At 39.4% G+C, this 17497-nt stretch overlaps 2 protein-coding genes across 5 annotated transcripts in view; one reads left to right on the top strand and one right to left on the bottom strand.

The window, feature by feature from the left end:
- Nucleotides 1-17497, top strand: part of LOC131436773 (uncharacterized) — a 607210-nt gene that overhangs the window by 326962 nt on the left and 262751 nt on the right. The window lies entirely within an intron of this gene.
- On the bottom strand, nucleotides 1621-9382 carry LOC131436772 (chitinase-3-like protein 1). 2 transcript variants are annotated; one of them, XM_058605675.1, is made up of 5 exons: nucleotides 9197-9375; nucleotides 8792-8965; nucleotides 8245-8732; nucleotides 3770-4470; nucleotides 3532-3705 (listed from the first exon to the last, which is right to left on the bottom strand). In XM_058605675.1, exons 1-5 carry the CDS (start codon nucleotides 9258-9260, stop codon nucleotides 3609-3611), a joined length of 1524 nt encoding a protein of 507 aa, XP_058461658.1. In that variant the 5' UTR covers nucleotides 9261-9375; the 3' UTR covers nucleotides 3532-3608. The 2 variants fall into 2 exon arrangements, with proteins under 2 accessions (XP_058461659.1, XP_058461658.1); XM_058605676.1 differs by lacking the exons at nucleotides 3532-3705; nucleotides 3770-4470; nucleotides 8245-8732; nucleotides 8792-8965 and adding exons at nucleotides 1621-2749; nucleotides 2807-3456 and having other exon boundaries at nucleotides 9197-9382.

The following is a 17497-nucleotide window of genomic DNA, read 5'->3' as shown; positions in this document are numbered from 1 at the left end:
TTACTCTCGCAAACAATTCTGATTTTCAATTACTGAAGACTATCTTGTAAACACAATACGAACTGTTCAGTCAATCATTTAATAGGTATTGAAACCCTAGAACAACTTCTCGAAGAAACCATCTAAATGAGTCAACATAAATTTCCAACCTGGAATTGCTCACTAGCGCCACCAATTGGAGAATTTTCAGATACTGTTTACTCTATTTGACCTGTTTTAAACATTTATTCCGAAAACACCAACATTCTATATTATCAGGGTTTAGAGATAACGCATTATGAATTTTCTAACGCCATTCGGTGGATAAGTTCTCAACTAAAAAATGTATACTCTGACATTCCTAACAACTTATCAACAAAAAAAACCTCTCTATATCTTTAAGTTTTTTGTTGATAAGAGCATAATTCTGATAATTAAAATGTGAATTCAAGCACACTAACTACATCTCATTGAAAGATTCCGAGTTAAAACATTTGCTGTTTGACAAACTTCGAATTCCCGCATTCTTCAAAATACTATAATTTGCAATTTACTTGAAGCTCAAATCGTTTTGTCTGTGTTAAGCGAATGATTTATATCATGCATTTTTCAAAGCGCCCCTGGCGTAGCAGTTCTCAACTAATTGTCAGTCAAAATACATCAAATTGTTGGTCTAAGTATCTACAACAAGTTTCCCAAAGATTGTGTTGCTCTATCTGTCGACCGAAGCGAGATAACCCTTCACAGCCCCTATCAGTCGAAATCCCATATGCTCTGGGTCTCGTATATCGCGGTTTTCCGGCAATAACGAATCCGGCAACAACGAATACCGGCAAAACCGAATCCGTGTTGTGCGAGACCCCACTGTACTTGGTTTCTTCCGTCCCGAACGTGAGCGGTTTTGTTATATCGACTGACTTGGATGAGATGTGAAAGCGAACTGATCTCCAAAACTTTGAACATCAGCCACATGATCTTCGAAATCGATCGACATTCAAATTTTAGCCAAAAATTATGGATTAAGATTTTGACGTTTTCGTCATTCATACCATTCTATCACCGGGATCGTAAGTTGTGAATAACTCGGAACCGAGGAATCACTCATCGCTCTTCGCCGTATCTGCGAGTGTCTTACCTTCTCGACGACTTGCTAAGAAATGCGCCTTATTCGAAGTTGCGTGAGGTGGGAGATATATGAATGGTAGGATACGTGTGCGGATAATATAAGAAAGCTGGGATATATAGGAATATGTTGTACGCAGTGTTGTCGACCAATTGTTGTACCACACATAAGTGATAGCAATTTGAACTTCAAACCTGTTTAGTGAACCAATAGTAGTATCCTGTTATCTTCTTATATAGAAACGCAAATAGAAAGATTGTTCAAATTACTCTGCTCTTTTGAACGCTTATCAAGCACTAACTTTTGCACCGGAAGACAGATTCGGATAAAATTCAGTAACTTTGCATGGAATCGTAAGGTCTTTGATTTGAATCTAAGTATTTAAAAATCGGTACGGTCATCTCTACAAAAATCGAATGCAGACATCCCACTATTTCAGGAACCGGGAATTCCAGATTTTTCGGTTAGCTCAATTTTTTTTTTCAAACGGAATAAGCAAAAATGATAGGGACGGTAGAGTGCTTTGTCGTCATGAAAGTTTCATATTTTTATTCTTTCAATACCCGTTCGAGACTGATTAATTTGTTGTTTGGTGGTTTGACTGTTCATTGCTGAGAAAAAAATAACAACAAATCGTATTTGATGGGTTAGAAATAACATTTTTCGTACAGCTCTCTATAGGTTTGATTCGTTACTTCGCACAGAGACTTAGTAAGTTCTACAATCTCTAGAGACAACTGACCATCATAAAATCTTAGTCTATGGAAAATTTGGAGATTTCAAAATGATTGGAACTTTCACTAGATTGATCCGATTTATAATACATTTTATAATACTCAAATTAACTCAAACTCAAAGGGACTAATGAAGAAGTTTCTAGCGAACAGTAGCTGGTTTCTGTTACTTGCTGTAGAATTTTGTGGTAGTCTTTTCCTAACCGCATTTCGCACTTTTAGGATAATTGCAAACATTGGCTGTCGAATCGAAATGAAGCCCCGAGGGACATGTGTGATATCCAAGTATAGTAAACTTTGCGCCTCCAACGCATCGATAGAAAGAAGCACAATCAAGAGGATCCCTGTAGTAGCCACTAGCGGGACAATACTCCGGATAATGGCTTAGTGCTGTAGTAGTGCTCGCAGTAGTTGTAGTAGTAGTACTAGTGGTAGTAGTTGTTGTTGTTGTTACTGTTGTTTCGGACTCTGCTTCGTCGTATAGCTGGCTAAAGATATAACTAAGCAAGGTAAATTTGCCTCCGCCGCAGATATTCCGAACGTCGTCTCCTTCCATGTCCCAGATTGCTAGGCCACCGATGCTCTTATCTCGGGCCATTTTTATCTTATTTTCCAGGGAAGCTAAACTTTCAAACGACAGCCACGTGGTCGATTTGTAAGCGTAGTATGCCTTTTGCACAGTGTCCCAAACCGTATTCCAGCCACCTTTTTGAATAGTTTCGCATACCTCCAGGTAACTCTGAACGCCGGTTTCCGCAGTGTAAGTACCGCTCGGTCCTGGCCCAATTGTTCTAGCCTGAACACCGATAATGCTTGTATTCGCTAACTTAAAACTGTGTCCATTGGCTGACACTCCGAGAATAATCTTCGCCGGGTCCATTCCAGCGCTGATCCATCCGGTCAAAATGAAGTCCTACAGAAAAAAAACCGGATGTATTTGTAGTGAGTGTTCACGAAGCCAATAACCTACCACATTCAGTTCTCGTTCGATAATAGATGTTTCCGCGAGTGCTCGATAAACCGGAGCATTATGGCCAGTCCTCCCATTCCAGTATGCGTGCAAATCGAACGCCATGATATTAACAAAATTCACATATTTTTTTATTTCTGTCACGTTGTAGCTAGACCAGAAGTAATCTTTAGTAGGTGCAACTGAAATACTGAGTATCTTCCCGGTCGGTTGAAGTTTTTCTTGTAGTAATGTCAGCAGCTGAGGAAAGTTGATTCTGTCGACCGGATTACCTCCGTTTAATACTGGCCACTGCCAGTGGAAATCGATGCCATCGAGTCCGTATTGGTTGACAAAATTGAAGATAGAAATAGCAGTGGTACGCCGCAGTGACGGAACTGCGAACAGTGCCGAAAGAATGTTGGAACCTTGATGAGGACCGCCTATGGAGACCAGAATTTTTGGTGTCGAATGACCGCTGCTTTTCAATTTGACAAACTGCTGCAGTTCACCAGTGTCTAGATCTAGCGTTTGGATGGCTCCGTTGGCCTGTAGTTTGACATATTGATAGACCAGATGAGTGCACCGGTTTGGGTCCAGATCTGTAACGGCCACCCGTCCGTTGCCAACTCGATAGGCTGCTCCGGTTTTGTAGAAGCAGAAGACATTTCCTGTTGGACGAAATTTGAAGTTAGTTGAGATCGAGACAAACTCAATTCGGGACGTTCGTAAATTGAAATGTGTGATTTATTGTGTCGATTGGTTTATTGATTGTATTCCAAAGTTCACTGTTGTTACAAATAGAGATTAGTTCTACGAAGCATTAGCATGCTACCAAATTGGCCCAATTGCATGTGTTGGTGGTGGTATCAAAATACAGTCCGGCTTGACAAGTTATGCGCCAATTCAAGTTTACCGGCCTACAAAGAAAAGATTGAATGGTTAAAGAAACGAAATGGTACTGAAAGCAGGAAAACATCTTACGATCCAGGCGAGCACGGATAGAACGCACTACAGTCATTCGGATCCCGCAGATATGAAGTTGAAGGACAAATTAATGTGCCGCCACTCGGAGTTGTTGTCGTAGTTTTGGCGGTGGTTGTTGTGGTTGGAGATTTCGTCGTGGTAGTAGGTTTTGCTGTGGTAGTAGTTTTTGCTGTGGTAGTAGTTTTTGCTGTGGTTGTTGTTGTAGTCGGAGCAGCAGTAGTTTTGGCTGTCGTCGTTGTCGTTGTCGTTGTCGGACTGGATCCGAAAACTGCTTGATAGATAGCCGTTCCGATTGGATAAGCTCCACCGCCACAAATATTCTGATGATCGTCTGACTCGACAGACCAAAGCATCACACCTCCGATGTTTGTTTTTTTCGCATAGGAAACCTTGAGTGCAACCGATGAAGCATCATCGTACGAAATCCACTTATTGCCGGAAAATGCGTACGGGACCTGCTGGACACTGTCAAAACTTTTGGTATAGCCGCCTCCTACTAGTTTTTCGCAAACTTCCAGGTAGGACAGGGTGCCAGCTTCCAGTGTGTACGGACCTGCCGTTCCAGGACCTGTTGTGCGTACTCCAACTCCGGTATTTGCCGAGGAAGCCAGCGTAAACGTATGACCGTACACCGGAATCCCTACTATCAACTTGCTAGCATCGAGTCCGTCGTCCAGCCATCCCTGAACGGAGGCCGCCTGGAAGTAGGAAGGGTTTGTTGAGTTAAGAGCTGACTTGTCAAGTGTTGTTTTTGATCTGTTTATTTTTTCGTTGGAGATGATAAATATTCCGGAGATCAGGTTAATTATTCATATACAATGCTATTGAGTTCTGTTTAAGGTGAGGGATACGTATAGCTCAGCAAAACGCTTAATTTCGAGTCCGCATTAAAAAATCAATGGAATGCACATAGTTTCGGAGATTCATATTTAAAAATGCGCATTGAAATGACGCATAGCTTCGGAAATCCGCTGCAAAATACATATTTTCATAGATCCGCAATACAAAAACCGTATAGCTTCGGGAATCCGAATAAAAAGGTATCTAATTTTTCAACTAAGCATGAAAAAAACATTCATTACTTCGGAAATACGCATTAAAAAAAGGACATGTTTTCAGCAATCTGCCAAAAAACCATATATCTTCGAAAATCCGCATTAAATAAAAAATTAAAGCTGAAATTTTGCATGGGAACTTTTTTTTTTTAATGTGTTTAAACTTTTTAGTGCTTCTTCTTAAAGAATTTAAAGATGACCCCAAAATGTTGGCACCCTATTGTATATGTAAGCAGCAGAAACGATGTTACTGCTGACATGTTTATTTTATTTATTTATTTATTTTATTTATTTATTTGGGAGCAGGGAAAAGCCCGCTGAAGCCGAAATTTACAATCTCTCTCTCCAGCAGGCATAAAACCTCCTCATCTTTTGATATCAACAGATTACAAAGATCCAACAGATATACTGCTTAATACTAAGGGCCCAAAGTAAAATTACTCCCGGCGTGTTGAAATATGATCTGCACAATTTTATTGAAAATGTATAAACAGCTCAATAGTCGGAATGCACTGAAAATTTTATAACATTTTTTTCCGTCCTCGACTCATCAGTGCATTTGGCTGGAACCGTTTAAGCTATAAAACGTAAAAGGTCTAGTTTGTATCCATTCTCAACTAGAAACAAATTTAAAAAAATAGTTGAATGAAATATTGAGAATGACTTTTGTGAAAAAGTTTCTCCCCGAGACTGATTTTATTACTTACTATGTTCAAGTTCCAACTCCGTGCATAGCGTTGGAATCTTCTTCTATTGGGTAAAAGAAGGAATCGATAAAATAAATGCGATGTAAACCCTGTTTCTGGAGATATACTTAAGTACTGATTTTACCATATCTTTCGTCCTTGGTCTCTAGCTAGTGATTTTATTATCAGAAGCTCTACAATGCGTAACGAATACGCATGGTTTTGCCTCGGTGGGTTCATTTTGTTCTGAGCAACATTTTTTTCTTTTGATTTTCCTAGCTGAGAACCTTGCTAGTCGATGAAGACGTTCAGTTTCTATCACACTTCGAAAAAACCCTGTGATTTTACATCTTATTAGATGCACATAAATGGAGCGTCGCAGTTCACGCAAATTTACGTGGAAGAACATTTAATATTGTGTCCAGAATTCCATAACATGGAATTCATTTAAATAAAAAAATGAATACTGATAGCGAGCGCCGCGACTTAAACCAAGAACCATTGGATCGCAAAGCACGTCTGCTAATCGACTAAGCCACAGAAGCACACAACTGCTTGGCTGGTAAAAGGTGCATTTAAATTCATAAAGTCGCACCTGCTAACAGAATGCAAGTTACAGTCTAAACCAGTAAAATTCTAGCTAATCTAACATTAAGTCATTGAAAATGAAATTTTCCGTCGTTTGACCGATTAGGTCTTTATGAATTACATCGTATGAGAGATGAAGTCACCTGTAAAATTCAGATTTTTTTGGTGTGTAGATATCAGGATCTGATTTCCCGTTGCATTGGAACGTCACGAAATTTGCTACCTATCAAAACATGGACCGAATATTTCAATCTATTCGAGAAAGGAGGAATAACATAAATGTGTACTGTAAACTGTAAACTGTAAACTGTAAACTGTAAACTGTAAACTGTAAACTGTAAACTGTAAACTGTAAACTGTAAACTGTAAACTGTAAACTGTAAACTGTAAACTGTAAACTGTAAACTGTAAACTGTAAACTGTAAACTGTAAACTGTAAACTGTAAACTGTAAACTGTAAACTGTAAACTGTAAACTGTAAACTGTAAACTGTAAACTGTAAACTGTAAACTGTAAACTGTAAACTGTAAACTGTAGACTGTAATATTTGCAAGCTGCGCCAGTAGCTGGCATGTTGGGATGCAGCCCAAGATCGAATCTTGTGCTTTATCCAACTAGTTGAAAGTGGTAAAGCTGGTTCAGGACCAACGAAATCATTCGTTGCACCAGCTCTAGCCAACTCATCAGCCCGCTCATTTCCAGTAATACCAGAATGGCCGGGTACCCATAAGAAGTAAACAGCATTTGAAATGCTGAGGTCTTCAATTTGAGTTCGACATGCAACAAAAATAAATTCGTTTACCACAGATCCTCTGCTGAAGTGGCGATTGTAATTTCACACAGAATCACGTAGATTTCTGCTTGGAACACAGTACAGTATCTACCAAGTGAATGAGACTGCTCTAGCCTCATTTCACGACAGTAGACACCAGCACCAGCACGACCATTCAACAGAGAACCGTCCGTATAACAAACTATGGATTCATCAAGTTGTCTGAGCACTGTCACTGCCGATTATAAAGGGTAAATCACTTTTGCAGCCGTATGATACAACCTTCTTGAAGTCATCGCTTGGCGAAGGTTGGTTATGCGGCAAATATGCCGAAATATGTGAAAATCATTCATATTACTGCTTGTGAAACCGAATCAAAATCCTAAAAGGAATAAGTTCCACATCGATTCATGTAACTGATTCTACAATAAGTTCATTTAAGAAGTTTCATTTTCGGTTTCTACTTAACAAATATTATTGCTATGAAACATATCAAGCAAGAAATTTGTTGCACATAATACAAGCAAACTGCGCTTTTTCAATCGCACAATCGTTGCGAGAAGAGTGAAGAAATACAATGCTAGGACAATGTTTGCTACTTGGGCAAATTTATTCTTGGCTCACCTGCACATAATTTCCATTCAGATCATACGGATAACAGGCAGTAATGAAAGGTAAACATCTGCTATAATGCTCGATGACGTACCGTTTTTTTTTCAATCTTTTTCCAAACTGTTGTTTTCGACAATACTCCGGAAAGATGAAGTACGCAGTTTTATGTTTATGTTGTTTCGACGGATAGATGTCGGTAGTCTCGCTGCTGTACGTTGACACCTATGTCATGCCTCATGGGGAGACGTAGGGGTTAAATCCACAGCGGCTCTGGTAGAAGCACCAGATAAAGCGTAGAAATCTATCGCGATTAAGGATTGAATAAATTATTCGTTATAGTGTCATTGAGGGATCTCTGAAAACAACCGCGAATACAGCGTCATTTGTGTCAGGGGATTACTTAAAAAATCGCTAGATTATTCAAAGTCTATAATTGAAGCCGCAAATCTAATGTTTCATAGTGTTCATTTGCTACCTTTTTCATTGAACACAGAGCAAAATATTAAGTCTGTTCTGTTTAAGACTATATCTTTGGTTTACCTTTTAAATGTATTGGTTTGGATTGGCATGCATTCATTTTTTCTAAGCATTTCATTCAATAAATCAGTGTCTCAAATGACATCATATAATTTCTCTTTCTCATTCGATTTCCGTTTACCTAAACTAGCAGGAGAGGACAGTCTGCGGTAGTGACTTGTATTAAAGACGATGGTTTCAAACAACTCGCGTAGCATAAGTAGTAGTGGGCCGTTTACTCACCATATTGTACATGCTGGTGACAGAATCAGTCTCCCACGTGGCAGCATACAGTGGTGAATTGTGTCCGGTTTGCGCATCCCAGTAGGCGTGCATATCGTACGTCATCAGATTGACGAAATCCACGTATTTGTTTATCTCAGGCACGTTGTATGCCGATCGGTGGTAGTCTTTAGTCGCGGCTACTGCGATCGACAGTAGCAAATTTTCACTACTGAAGCGAGCCTTCATTTCCGACAGTAACGAGATGAAATTGACCCGATCGTCGACACTTCCACCGCGCAACGTCGGATACTCCCAGTCTATGTCGAATCCATCGAAACCGTAGGTTTTCAGTAAATTGACAACCGATTGGATAAATCCGTACCGGGATACCGATGACGAAGCCATGGCGGAAAAGGTTGCAGATCCTTCATTCCAACCGCCTACTGCCAGAAGCAGTTTCACGTTTGGATTCTTTTGCTTCAGTGAGATGAATCGCTTGTAGCCCTCTGAAGTGAAACCGTTTTTTTTTCATGTCCGATATCTAGATTTTGCTAACACTACTCACGTAAGCTGATGTCAATCCATGAATCCAAAATTTTGACCGTGTTGGTGCTAGAGTCAACACCAACGAATGTGTAAATTATGTGAGTGCATAGGTTCGGATTGATGTTCTCGATTTCAAACTTCCCATTGCCAGTTCGATATGTAGACCAACTGCCGAAATAACACACCACCTTATCTGAAACCGAAGTCAAACAAATTGTTATGCTTTGACCATTGAAAGACTAGAAATCTAAAACTTTCCTACGCATTTAAAGATCAAAGTATCCCAACAAACTCGACAAAACTAACGAATTCACGCGCGAGCGAACGGAGCACATCTTCAGTGAAAACCACACTCTCACTCAGAATGACATTATTTGACAAAACTTGACATAAAGACGCGGAAAATATTTCGAAATATTCCTACCAGTCGCAGCACTTAGCGCCGATACGGCGCCGAACAGTAATCCAAGTAGCAGGTAAATTTTCATCCTATTTCTGCATAACCTTTTATATGATCACCGGATTTCCAACTTTTTCACACACTGAATGGTCAGCTTTTGCACAGATTCCGCTTTCAATTAAACTGCGTGGAATCGGATGAGAACACTTTATATAATTTTATCTAATCCGATATTCTGTTTGTGCAATCTTTGTTTGAGCTCCGAGATAAGTTTTATTTGGTGTATGTTTACATATTTTTGCAACTTGGGCCGTTTCTTTGCCGAAGCCTTTTTAAATTCAACCCTGCGGTATCGCAATCGAGAATGAGCGGATGTTTATCCAGACAGGAATGACATATTTCTACCATTCAGTTTTATGGTACAGATAAAATTTCGACTAACTATGATCTGTTTATCTAACTTTTCGATGGCTACACAATGAATGTCATTTAAATTTTCTTCGGTACAACCGATCCTATCCTAAGTATGCGTAAAAGCTTAATTTGTGTAGGTGTAGTTTCATTGACCTACAGCATTGCAGCAACCGGGGCTGCCCTGTTTGGTACGATCAGGTCCAACCGGACGGCATTCTCTTTGTCTTACTGTTGCCACAGGCACACGGAAAACAAAAACCCCACGAGAGGACCATTTCCTTCACTGATTGGCCCGATTCCGCAGCAACAGGAAAGAACATTCAATCCCTCGCCGGATTTCCCGAGACACACGGCGGCTGCTGTGCCGTTCGACTTCGGTTTCGCCTTCGCTTTCGTCTTCGCCTCACATGGCAAACAGAAAATTTCCAATCTAAAAGTAATAAATTTGATCAAGAAACGAAAATGGGAAAATTTGAATAAATCGTAGGAGGCGTCCGTCGTCGGCTTCTTCTTCCGGCTTTCTCAGCTTCGTGCCCGTACGGATGCGAAACAATGGGGTACACGCTAGCAAATCACTCGGTAATTTAGTTATGAATGTAAATATGAGAAACGTGAAAGACGTCGAACCCCATCAGTCTGGTCCGCCGGGTTGGGGTGGGAAATGTAATGCACCGTGCGGAACCATGTGTGGAAAGTGAGTTCTGGAAAGTGGCACCAGTTCAGGAAACCGAACAAGAACCGACACTTCTTGGCAACGACCGACAGCCGATGAAGCACGTTCACCGAAATTCTAAGGTGCCGTTTTGCAATCAGTCATCGTCGGCCTGCTTTCTGCTCGTATTTTTTTCCCCTTATGTTTGTGAGAAAACGCTTCATTCAAGCGAAGCCTACTGAGACCGTCCCATGTATGGTGATTTGAGAAACGTGCAAAATTGGTGCGGAAAACGCACGTGCGTAATTTGCTCGCAGTAGGCGCCTGAATGTATGCGGTACGGGCTTTTCCTCCCACTTCGACTACGTGAAGAAAAGAAAGAGTCGTAAAACAATCTGAGGTAATTTGTGCTTTGCTCGATTTCATCTACTGGATCGGGGACAAGTTTGGCAGGTTCGCATCTTTTATTCTCCGCTGGCTTTGTGCGTTTGCTTGATGATTGATGCAATGGATGGCAATAAAAATGAAAAGTGGGAGGTGAAATGGCACCGGAACGAAATTTGTATTATTTTTTTGATTCCTTCTTGCATCGATGTGTTGGAGGAGTTGAACGGTATACCGAGATCGTCGCTGTAGCTGGTTTTGTTTGAGTAGCACCAAATGATGATTCAATTACTGAGAAAGAGGAATTCTTTTGGGTAAGTCAAATTCAAGGAGTCACAGCAAGTGTTCATCGGATCTGGTCACGTGGCGGTCGGCTGCCAATGACGACTTATTTCATCACTTGAGGAAAAACTGATTTCAAATCGTGCCATTATTTTGGTGCCTTTTGTGCAAAAGTAAACATCCAACAAGGATTTATGTAGTGTTTCCTACAAATGATTCCTGTCACGCAATATTGCTGCAATCCGAAATCCGCTCTGAATTCATGGTGACAGATTACTGGAAATCATTTTCCCGAAAAAGCTTTATGTGTTTCAGCTCAATTTATAAGCCCCCTCGGCTAGGAACGGGAAAATACCCTAAGGAACCAATTAGTGGTAAATCGGAATCTTGTACAATCGTGCCATTTGCCCAATTTATTTGGATTCACTTTGGAATATGTGGTTTCGCTATTAATAACTTTCTTGAATATACAGTCTATATAATCGGAAACAGAGAGCATGATTCGAATTTTTCCAAGTTTTATTAAGTTTGGTCTAATATTTATCATATCCATCGTATATTTCGTCGAAGACATTCTGGATCTTCAGAACCAGGATCAGTTTTCAATGCCTTGATGACTATTATTTCAGATACCACTAAAATAAGAACTCAGTGCTCATATTTAACTGATCGCGACACGTCAGTAAAAATAAGAGAATGCATTACGTCACCATTTGGTGTCAGCTCCGAAGTTCCGCAAGTTAGTCATCTCGGATCATTCATATTTCCACAATATCTAAACATTTTGCTAAAGTGCATTAAGCTATCGTATGCTAAAGATTTCAAACTATTTTACCTGATCAAAACCCTCGAAGACTCCGGATCCTTGCAGTCACAGCGTTCTGTTTTTTTCATTTACTCGCAAACGTTCTATGATTGAATTCGACTACACGAACTAACAAATCATTCAACGCATATAAGCGATTTGACATAAATTATAATTTCTAAATCTTCCGAGTTACCAAGATCGACCTAATGTCCGTTTGCAGAAATGTGTTCAAGACTCAGTTTTTAGTTAGCAACATGAAATGTATCATTTGGATATTCTATAATCTGTTGGTACAAAGGGTGACGAGGTTACTTTGTGATTTCCTAGTTCACAGATATCTAACAAAGAATATGAATATGTATTGGAGTATTTCCAAGGTGCAACTTTCAAGTGCATATTTGTTTTTAAGATCCTTGATTTGGATTGAAATTCATTAGGAAAATTAAAACACTATATTTTTTTCCCTGCAGAACCAGCCGAACACCCATATGGTAACAGATCGGCTGAAAAGTTCGTATCGTTTCTATGAGAGGGCGCCACTAGAATTAAATCCATACCATTTTCAGTTAGTACCAACCTTCAAAAGATACGTGTATATATTTGACAGCTGTCTGATTATTAGTTTGTGAGATATTGCATTTTGAGTGAAGCTACTTTTGTTATTGTGAAAAAAATGGAAAAAAAGGAATTTCGTGTGTTGATGAAACACTACTTTTTGATGAAAAAAAGTGCCGCCGACTCTGCACCGAGCGAAGCAACAATTCATAAGTGGTTTGCAAAATTTCGTACTGGTCATATGAGCACCGAAGACGATGAACGCAGTGGACGTCCAAAAGAGGCTGTTACCGATGAAAACGTGAAAAAAATCCACAAAATGATTTTCAATGACCGTAAAGTGAAGTTGATCGAGATAGCTGACACCCTAAAGATATCAAAGGAACGTGTTGGACATATTATTCACGAATATTTGGATATGAGAAAGCTTTGTGCAAAATGGGTGCCGCGTGAGCTCACAATCGATCAAAAACAACAACGAATTGATGATTCTGAGCAGTGTTTGGAGCTGTTATATAAAAATAAAACCGATTTTTTTCGTCGATATATAACAATGGATGAAACATGGCTCCATCACTTCACTCCGGAGTCCAATCGACAGTCAGCTGAGTGGACTGCACGCGATGAACCGAACCCAAAGCGTGGAAAGACTCAACAATCGGCCGGTAAGGTTATGGCGTCTGTATTTTGGGATTCGCATGGTATAATTTTCATCGACTACCTTGAAAAGGGAAATACCATCAACAGTGACTATTATATAGCGTTATTAGAGCGTTTGAAGGACGAAATTTCAAAAAACGGCCTCATTTGAAGAAGAAAAAAGTTTTGTTTCATCAAGACAATGCACCGTGTCACAAGTCGATGAAAACCATGCTGAAATTGAACGAATTGGGCTTCGAATTGCTCCCTCATCCACCGTATTCTCCAGAATTGGGCCCCAGTGACTTTTTCCTGTTCTCAGACCTCAAGAGAATGCTCGCTGGTAAAAAATTTAGAAGCAATGAAGAGGTAATCGCTGAAACTGAGGCCTATTTTGAAGCAAAGGACAAGTCGTACTACAAAAATGGTATCGAAAAGTTGTAAGATCGCTATAATCGCTGTATCGCCTCTGATGGCAATTATGTTGAATAATAAAAACGAATTTTGGCAAAAAAATGTGTGTTTCTATTAAACGATACGAACTATTCAGCCGAACTGTTATTTGTCGGTTAGAATATTTCAGCAGATAAAAGCACTGTCGTAAAAAATAACAAGAATTGCATTGTCACACAATTGTCGAAGTGTTTTGCATGTCTTTGAGTGTTGATCAGTTTGTTTTTAAAACATCATGAATTCTTTGTATGTTGTGTGCATCTATGTCTATTTCTTCCTCGTTATAAGGAGCAGATGCATTTAAAAAAAAACCATCCTAATTCACCTAGTGGTGTGATAATATATTTCTTTTCATTCAAAACAGTCTCATGAATTTTTTTATTAAGTAATTTCTGACACTAACTTGGGCTCACCAATTAATTCAGATTGATTCGAGTTGTTCACAACAGTATGCTTCAGTTATGTCACATACTCGGCATCATTTGTCAAACCAAGTGCTTGACATTTGTGTTGCCTATTTGTATGATAATAGTGATGCTATTCTAAAAAACCTGTTTTAATCCACCTAATGATGCCTTTCTCATATCTCTCACATATTCTTATATATAAATGTGTTTGTCCATAAACTAGTATAACCTACGGAGTGAAACAGTACTCAAGTCGGTTAGGCCATCTCTGAGGAAACGAAAAGAGGTACTTCCGAAACCGAAATCTGAGTACCGGTATAATCGAAGTTGGTTCGAGAAATGTGACTTTGATCCACTTTTGAGACTATGGCAACAATCTTCGGTCGTTAGTCAAAAACCCAAGAATAAGAAATGGCAAATTTATGTTTGACCGTCTACTGACAATAACTACCGATTGGAATAGTTTTGAGTAAAATTTAGAAATTATTTTTCTTTTTGTTTCCGGTGCTTCCGGAATCAGAAAACGAGAACCAGCATAGCCGTAATCGGGTTATTTGGTTGTCTATTGATAATGGCTACCGATTGAAATATTTTTGAGGCAAGTTAAGAATTTTTTTACGTGCTCTGTTTCGCCGCTTCAAGTGACGGTATCCAATTTTAAACGCACTTCAGCATGTAATTCCAGAACTGGAAGTCGGATCCTGATGAAATTTCGCGGTTTTGTATGGGACCATGAGACCTTTCATTTGAATTTAAGTTTGTGGAAATCAGTCAAACCATCGCTGAGAATAGTGAGTGAGATCTATTTTTGAATAAATGATCACTATTTTGATGCTTCCGGAACCGAAGACCGCGAACCAGGATAGCGGGAATCGGTTTGTTTAGTTGCCTACTATTAATGGCTATCGATTTGTGGAGTTTTGAGTCCAGTTTAGAAGTTTCTGTTTTGCCGATTTAAGTGACGGTGTACAATATTTAACACACTTTACCCTATAACTCAGGAACCGGAAGTCGGATCCGGATGAAATTCAGGAATTTTGTGCGACATCGTTAAACCTTTCATTTGAAACTAAATTTATAAAAATTGGATGAACGGTCACTGAGAAAATCGGTTGCACGTTTTTAGTTAATTTAGCCCATAACTCCCGAACCGGAAGTCGGATCCAGATGAAATTCAATAGTAATCGATAAGATCACAAGTCCTACAATTTAAATCTTAATTGAAAAAAAACCGGTTGAGTGGTCTCCGATAAAATCGAGTGCACTTTTTCTTCATTTTTTTGCACATTTTACCCCGTTACTCCCGATTCGAAAGTCCGAGCCGGGTAAAATTCAATAGCACCCTATGGGACCAAGAGAATTTGAATCTAAGTTTGTTAAAATCGGTGTAACCATCTCCGAGAAAATCGAGTGCACATTGTTGTTACACAAACACACACACACACACACACACACGCACATGACATTCGGCCCTCTTGGTCTCGGTTTTCACAGTGATTGCATAACCATTCTATATGAGAAAGAACAGACCAGAGTCCCAGAAAGTCGACTGGCTTATTACTAGCTTTCCAACGAGCCTAAGCTTGTTGAAATCGGTTAAGCCATCTCTGAGAAAATTACACACACAAATATTTTCCGATCTCGTCGAGCTGAGTCGGTTGGTATTTAACGCTATGGGTCTCCGAGGCTCCGTTCGATAGTCGGTTTTTCTAGCAATTATAATACCTTTCTATAGAGAAAGGCAAAAACTGTTTGTTTTGGTGTATTGATAGTAAACAACGCAGTCTGTCGTTGTCAATTCTGGTATTGAAAGAAATGTTTGCGTGACGCAGTGGAATTTCGTAAGTATATGTCCAGAAGTTTTTTAGTTGAATCTTTTTATCAGATAGCTTGGATCCAAATTTATCAAATTTGAAAACTATTGGAATCCTGGACTGTAATCTTGTGGATTTTCAACTCTCAATGAAAAGCCTTGGTATTACATTTCTTTTGAGGAATTCGACCCGGGACCAATATCTCTGATTGATAAATGCACTAATTTTCAGAAAGACAGCATCGTTGATTCTTTCAATGTAGATGTACGCTGCTTGTACGTTCGTAGTCCAAGGTTATCAGTCATTTTAATCTCATGAATTTAGTTTTGGGATCATGTAACCAGTGTTGGTGATTGCCGAAAATTTGACAGAAGCTGCTATATTGCTATCTATATTGTATACAACATTTTCAATCCGGTAGAAGATGCTACAAGAACTCGAGTCTCTCAATGCATGAACCGTGAGAGAATTTTGCTACATTTCTTCGCTCCACTTCATACTCTGAGTATTTCACGCCCTTAAAGAAATTTCCAGTCTGATAATGATCGTTGCTGGGTTGAAATTCTCAAGAGAGAATCGCAAGTTGACAATTATCACAGAAAATCGAATCGATGATTCAACTTGATGATCTTCATACTAGGTTGCAATATTTCAATACCCTTGTGTGGAGCATTCACAGACATTCTCATAGACACAACTTATACAAATTTATATGCACATAGTTAGAATAAGCGGCAATAGTAAAATGATTCTATCGCAATTGTCAACTGCCTGTATAGAATCGGATCGCGAAACGAGAATAAGCGACCGTTTGTTGCTTCAGAGAAGATCCCCACAGCGGCGTGCCAACCTTTGATTCTCAGAAATGTCATCGAGAGAAATTCGCTCTCGCACTGGTGTCGATTCTATGTTAAATGAGCCATGCCAGGTTTTTGTTGTTGCGATGATATTCGTCTCTTTTTTATGGAACTGATTCAATCGTGTGACGAGTTGCCAGTGAGCGTTCTTTGATACGATAAAAGCCATCCTTGCATGTAACATCCAATTTTTAGGTTTTCGGAATTGGTTTTCGGATTAGGTTAAAGAAAGTATAGGACTCGTTATTGCCTAGTTCGACAGAGAGTAACCGACAAACAAGATACGATCTGATCCTTTCAGTGAACGTTTCTGAGGCACCTAGTTTTAGCGGTTTTGGCAAGTAAAATAGTGTGATTCACGCGGTCAAGTGCTGCTTTGAGATCATCCATATTTCGAACTGTTCCAATTAGTAGGCATTGTAAGCTGATGTCTAAACAACCTTTCGTGTTTTTTATCAAGTATAAAAAAATATTATGATGAATTCCTCAATGAGACAATGAGTAATATGAGAAAGACATTCTACATCACATGATGGATTAAAACTAGTTTATGACCGGAATACGGATCGTCTAAACAATTCTATTGCTCTTTTCGAAAATTTTTTCATTCTGGCGAGTTAGTCATTAATCGTTTCCGGTTCTGTTTTTCGTCGGATGAATGAATAAAACTAAATCGTCATCCCTCAGCCCGTCTCAGCCACGAAGTTCGTCTTTACGTAGCTGAAAATAAGAAAAGCGAATAAAACAAATAAATAATCATTTTACGATTATAATAAATTTCTCGAAATAAAATATGCTGTACAATTCTAATTCAAATCAGGAATTGAGCATAGTATATTCGACCTTATCAACATATAAATCAAACAACGACAACATGATTTCCGAAATCGTCCCACATAACCAACAGGATGCCGTTGCAGAAGTTCAACGACCTAATTACCGATTATGCAACCGTCGCGAGGCGGATACACAGAAAAGCAACGCGATATGTAAAGCCAACAGCCTACCCACTTGAGCCGAGCCTAGCCAGTGCACAGTGCTGCTGGAAAATGCATTCCAC

Source organism: Malaya genurostris, chromosome 3 (genome assembly GCF_030247185.1).
Source record: "Malaya genurostris strain Urasoe2022 chromosome 3, Malgen_1.1, whole genome shotgun sequence".
In the NCBI taxonomy this organism is placed as follows: Eukaryota; Metazoa; Arthropoda; class Insecta; order Diptera; family Culicidae; genus Malaya; species Malaya genurostris.
Note: the sequence above shows the minus strand (reverse complement) of the source record. Positions and strands in the feature narration are given on the sequence as shown.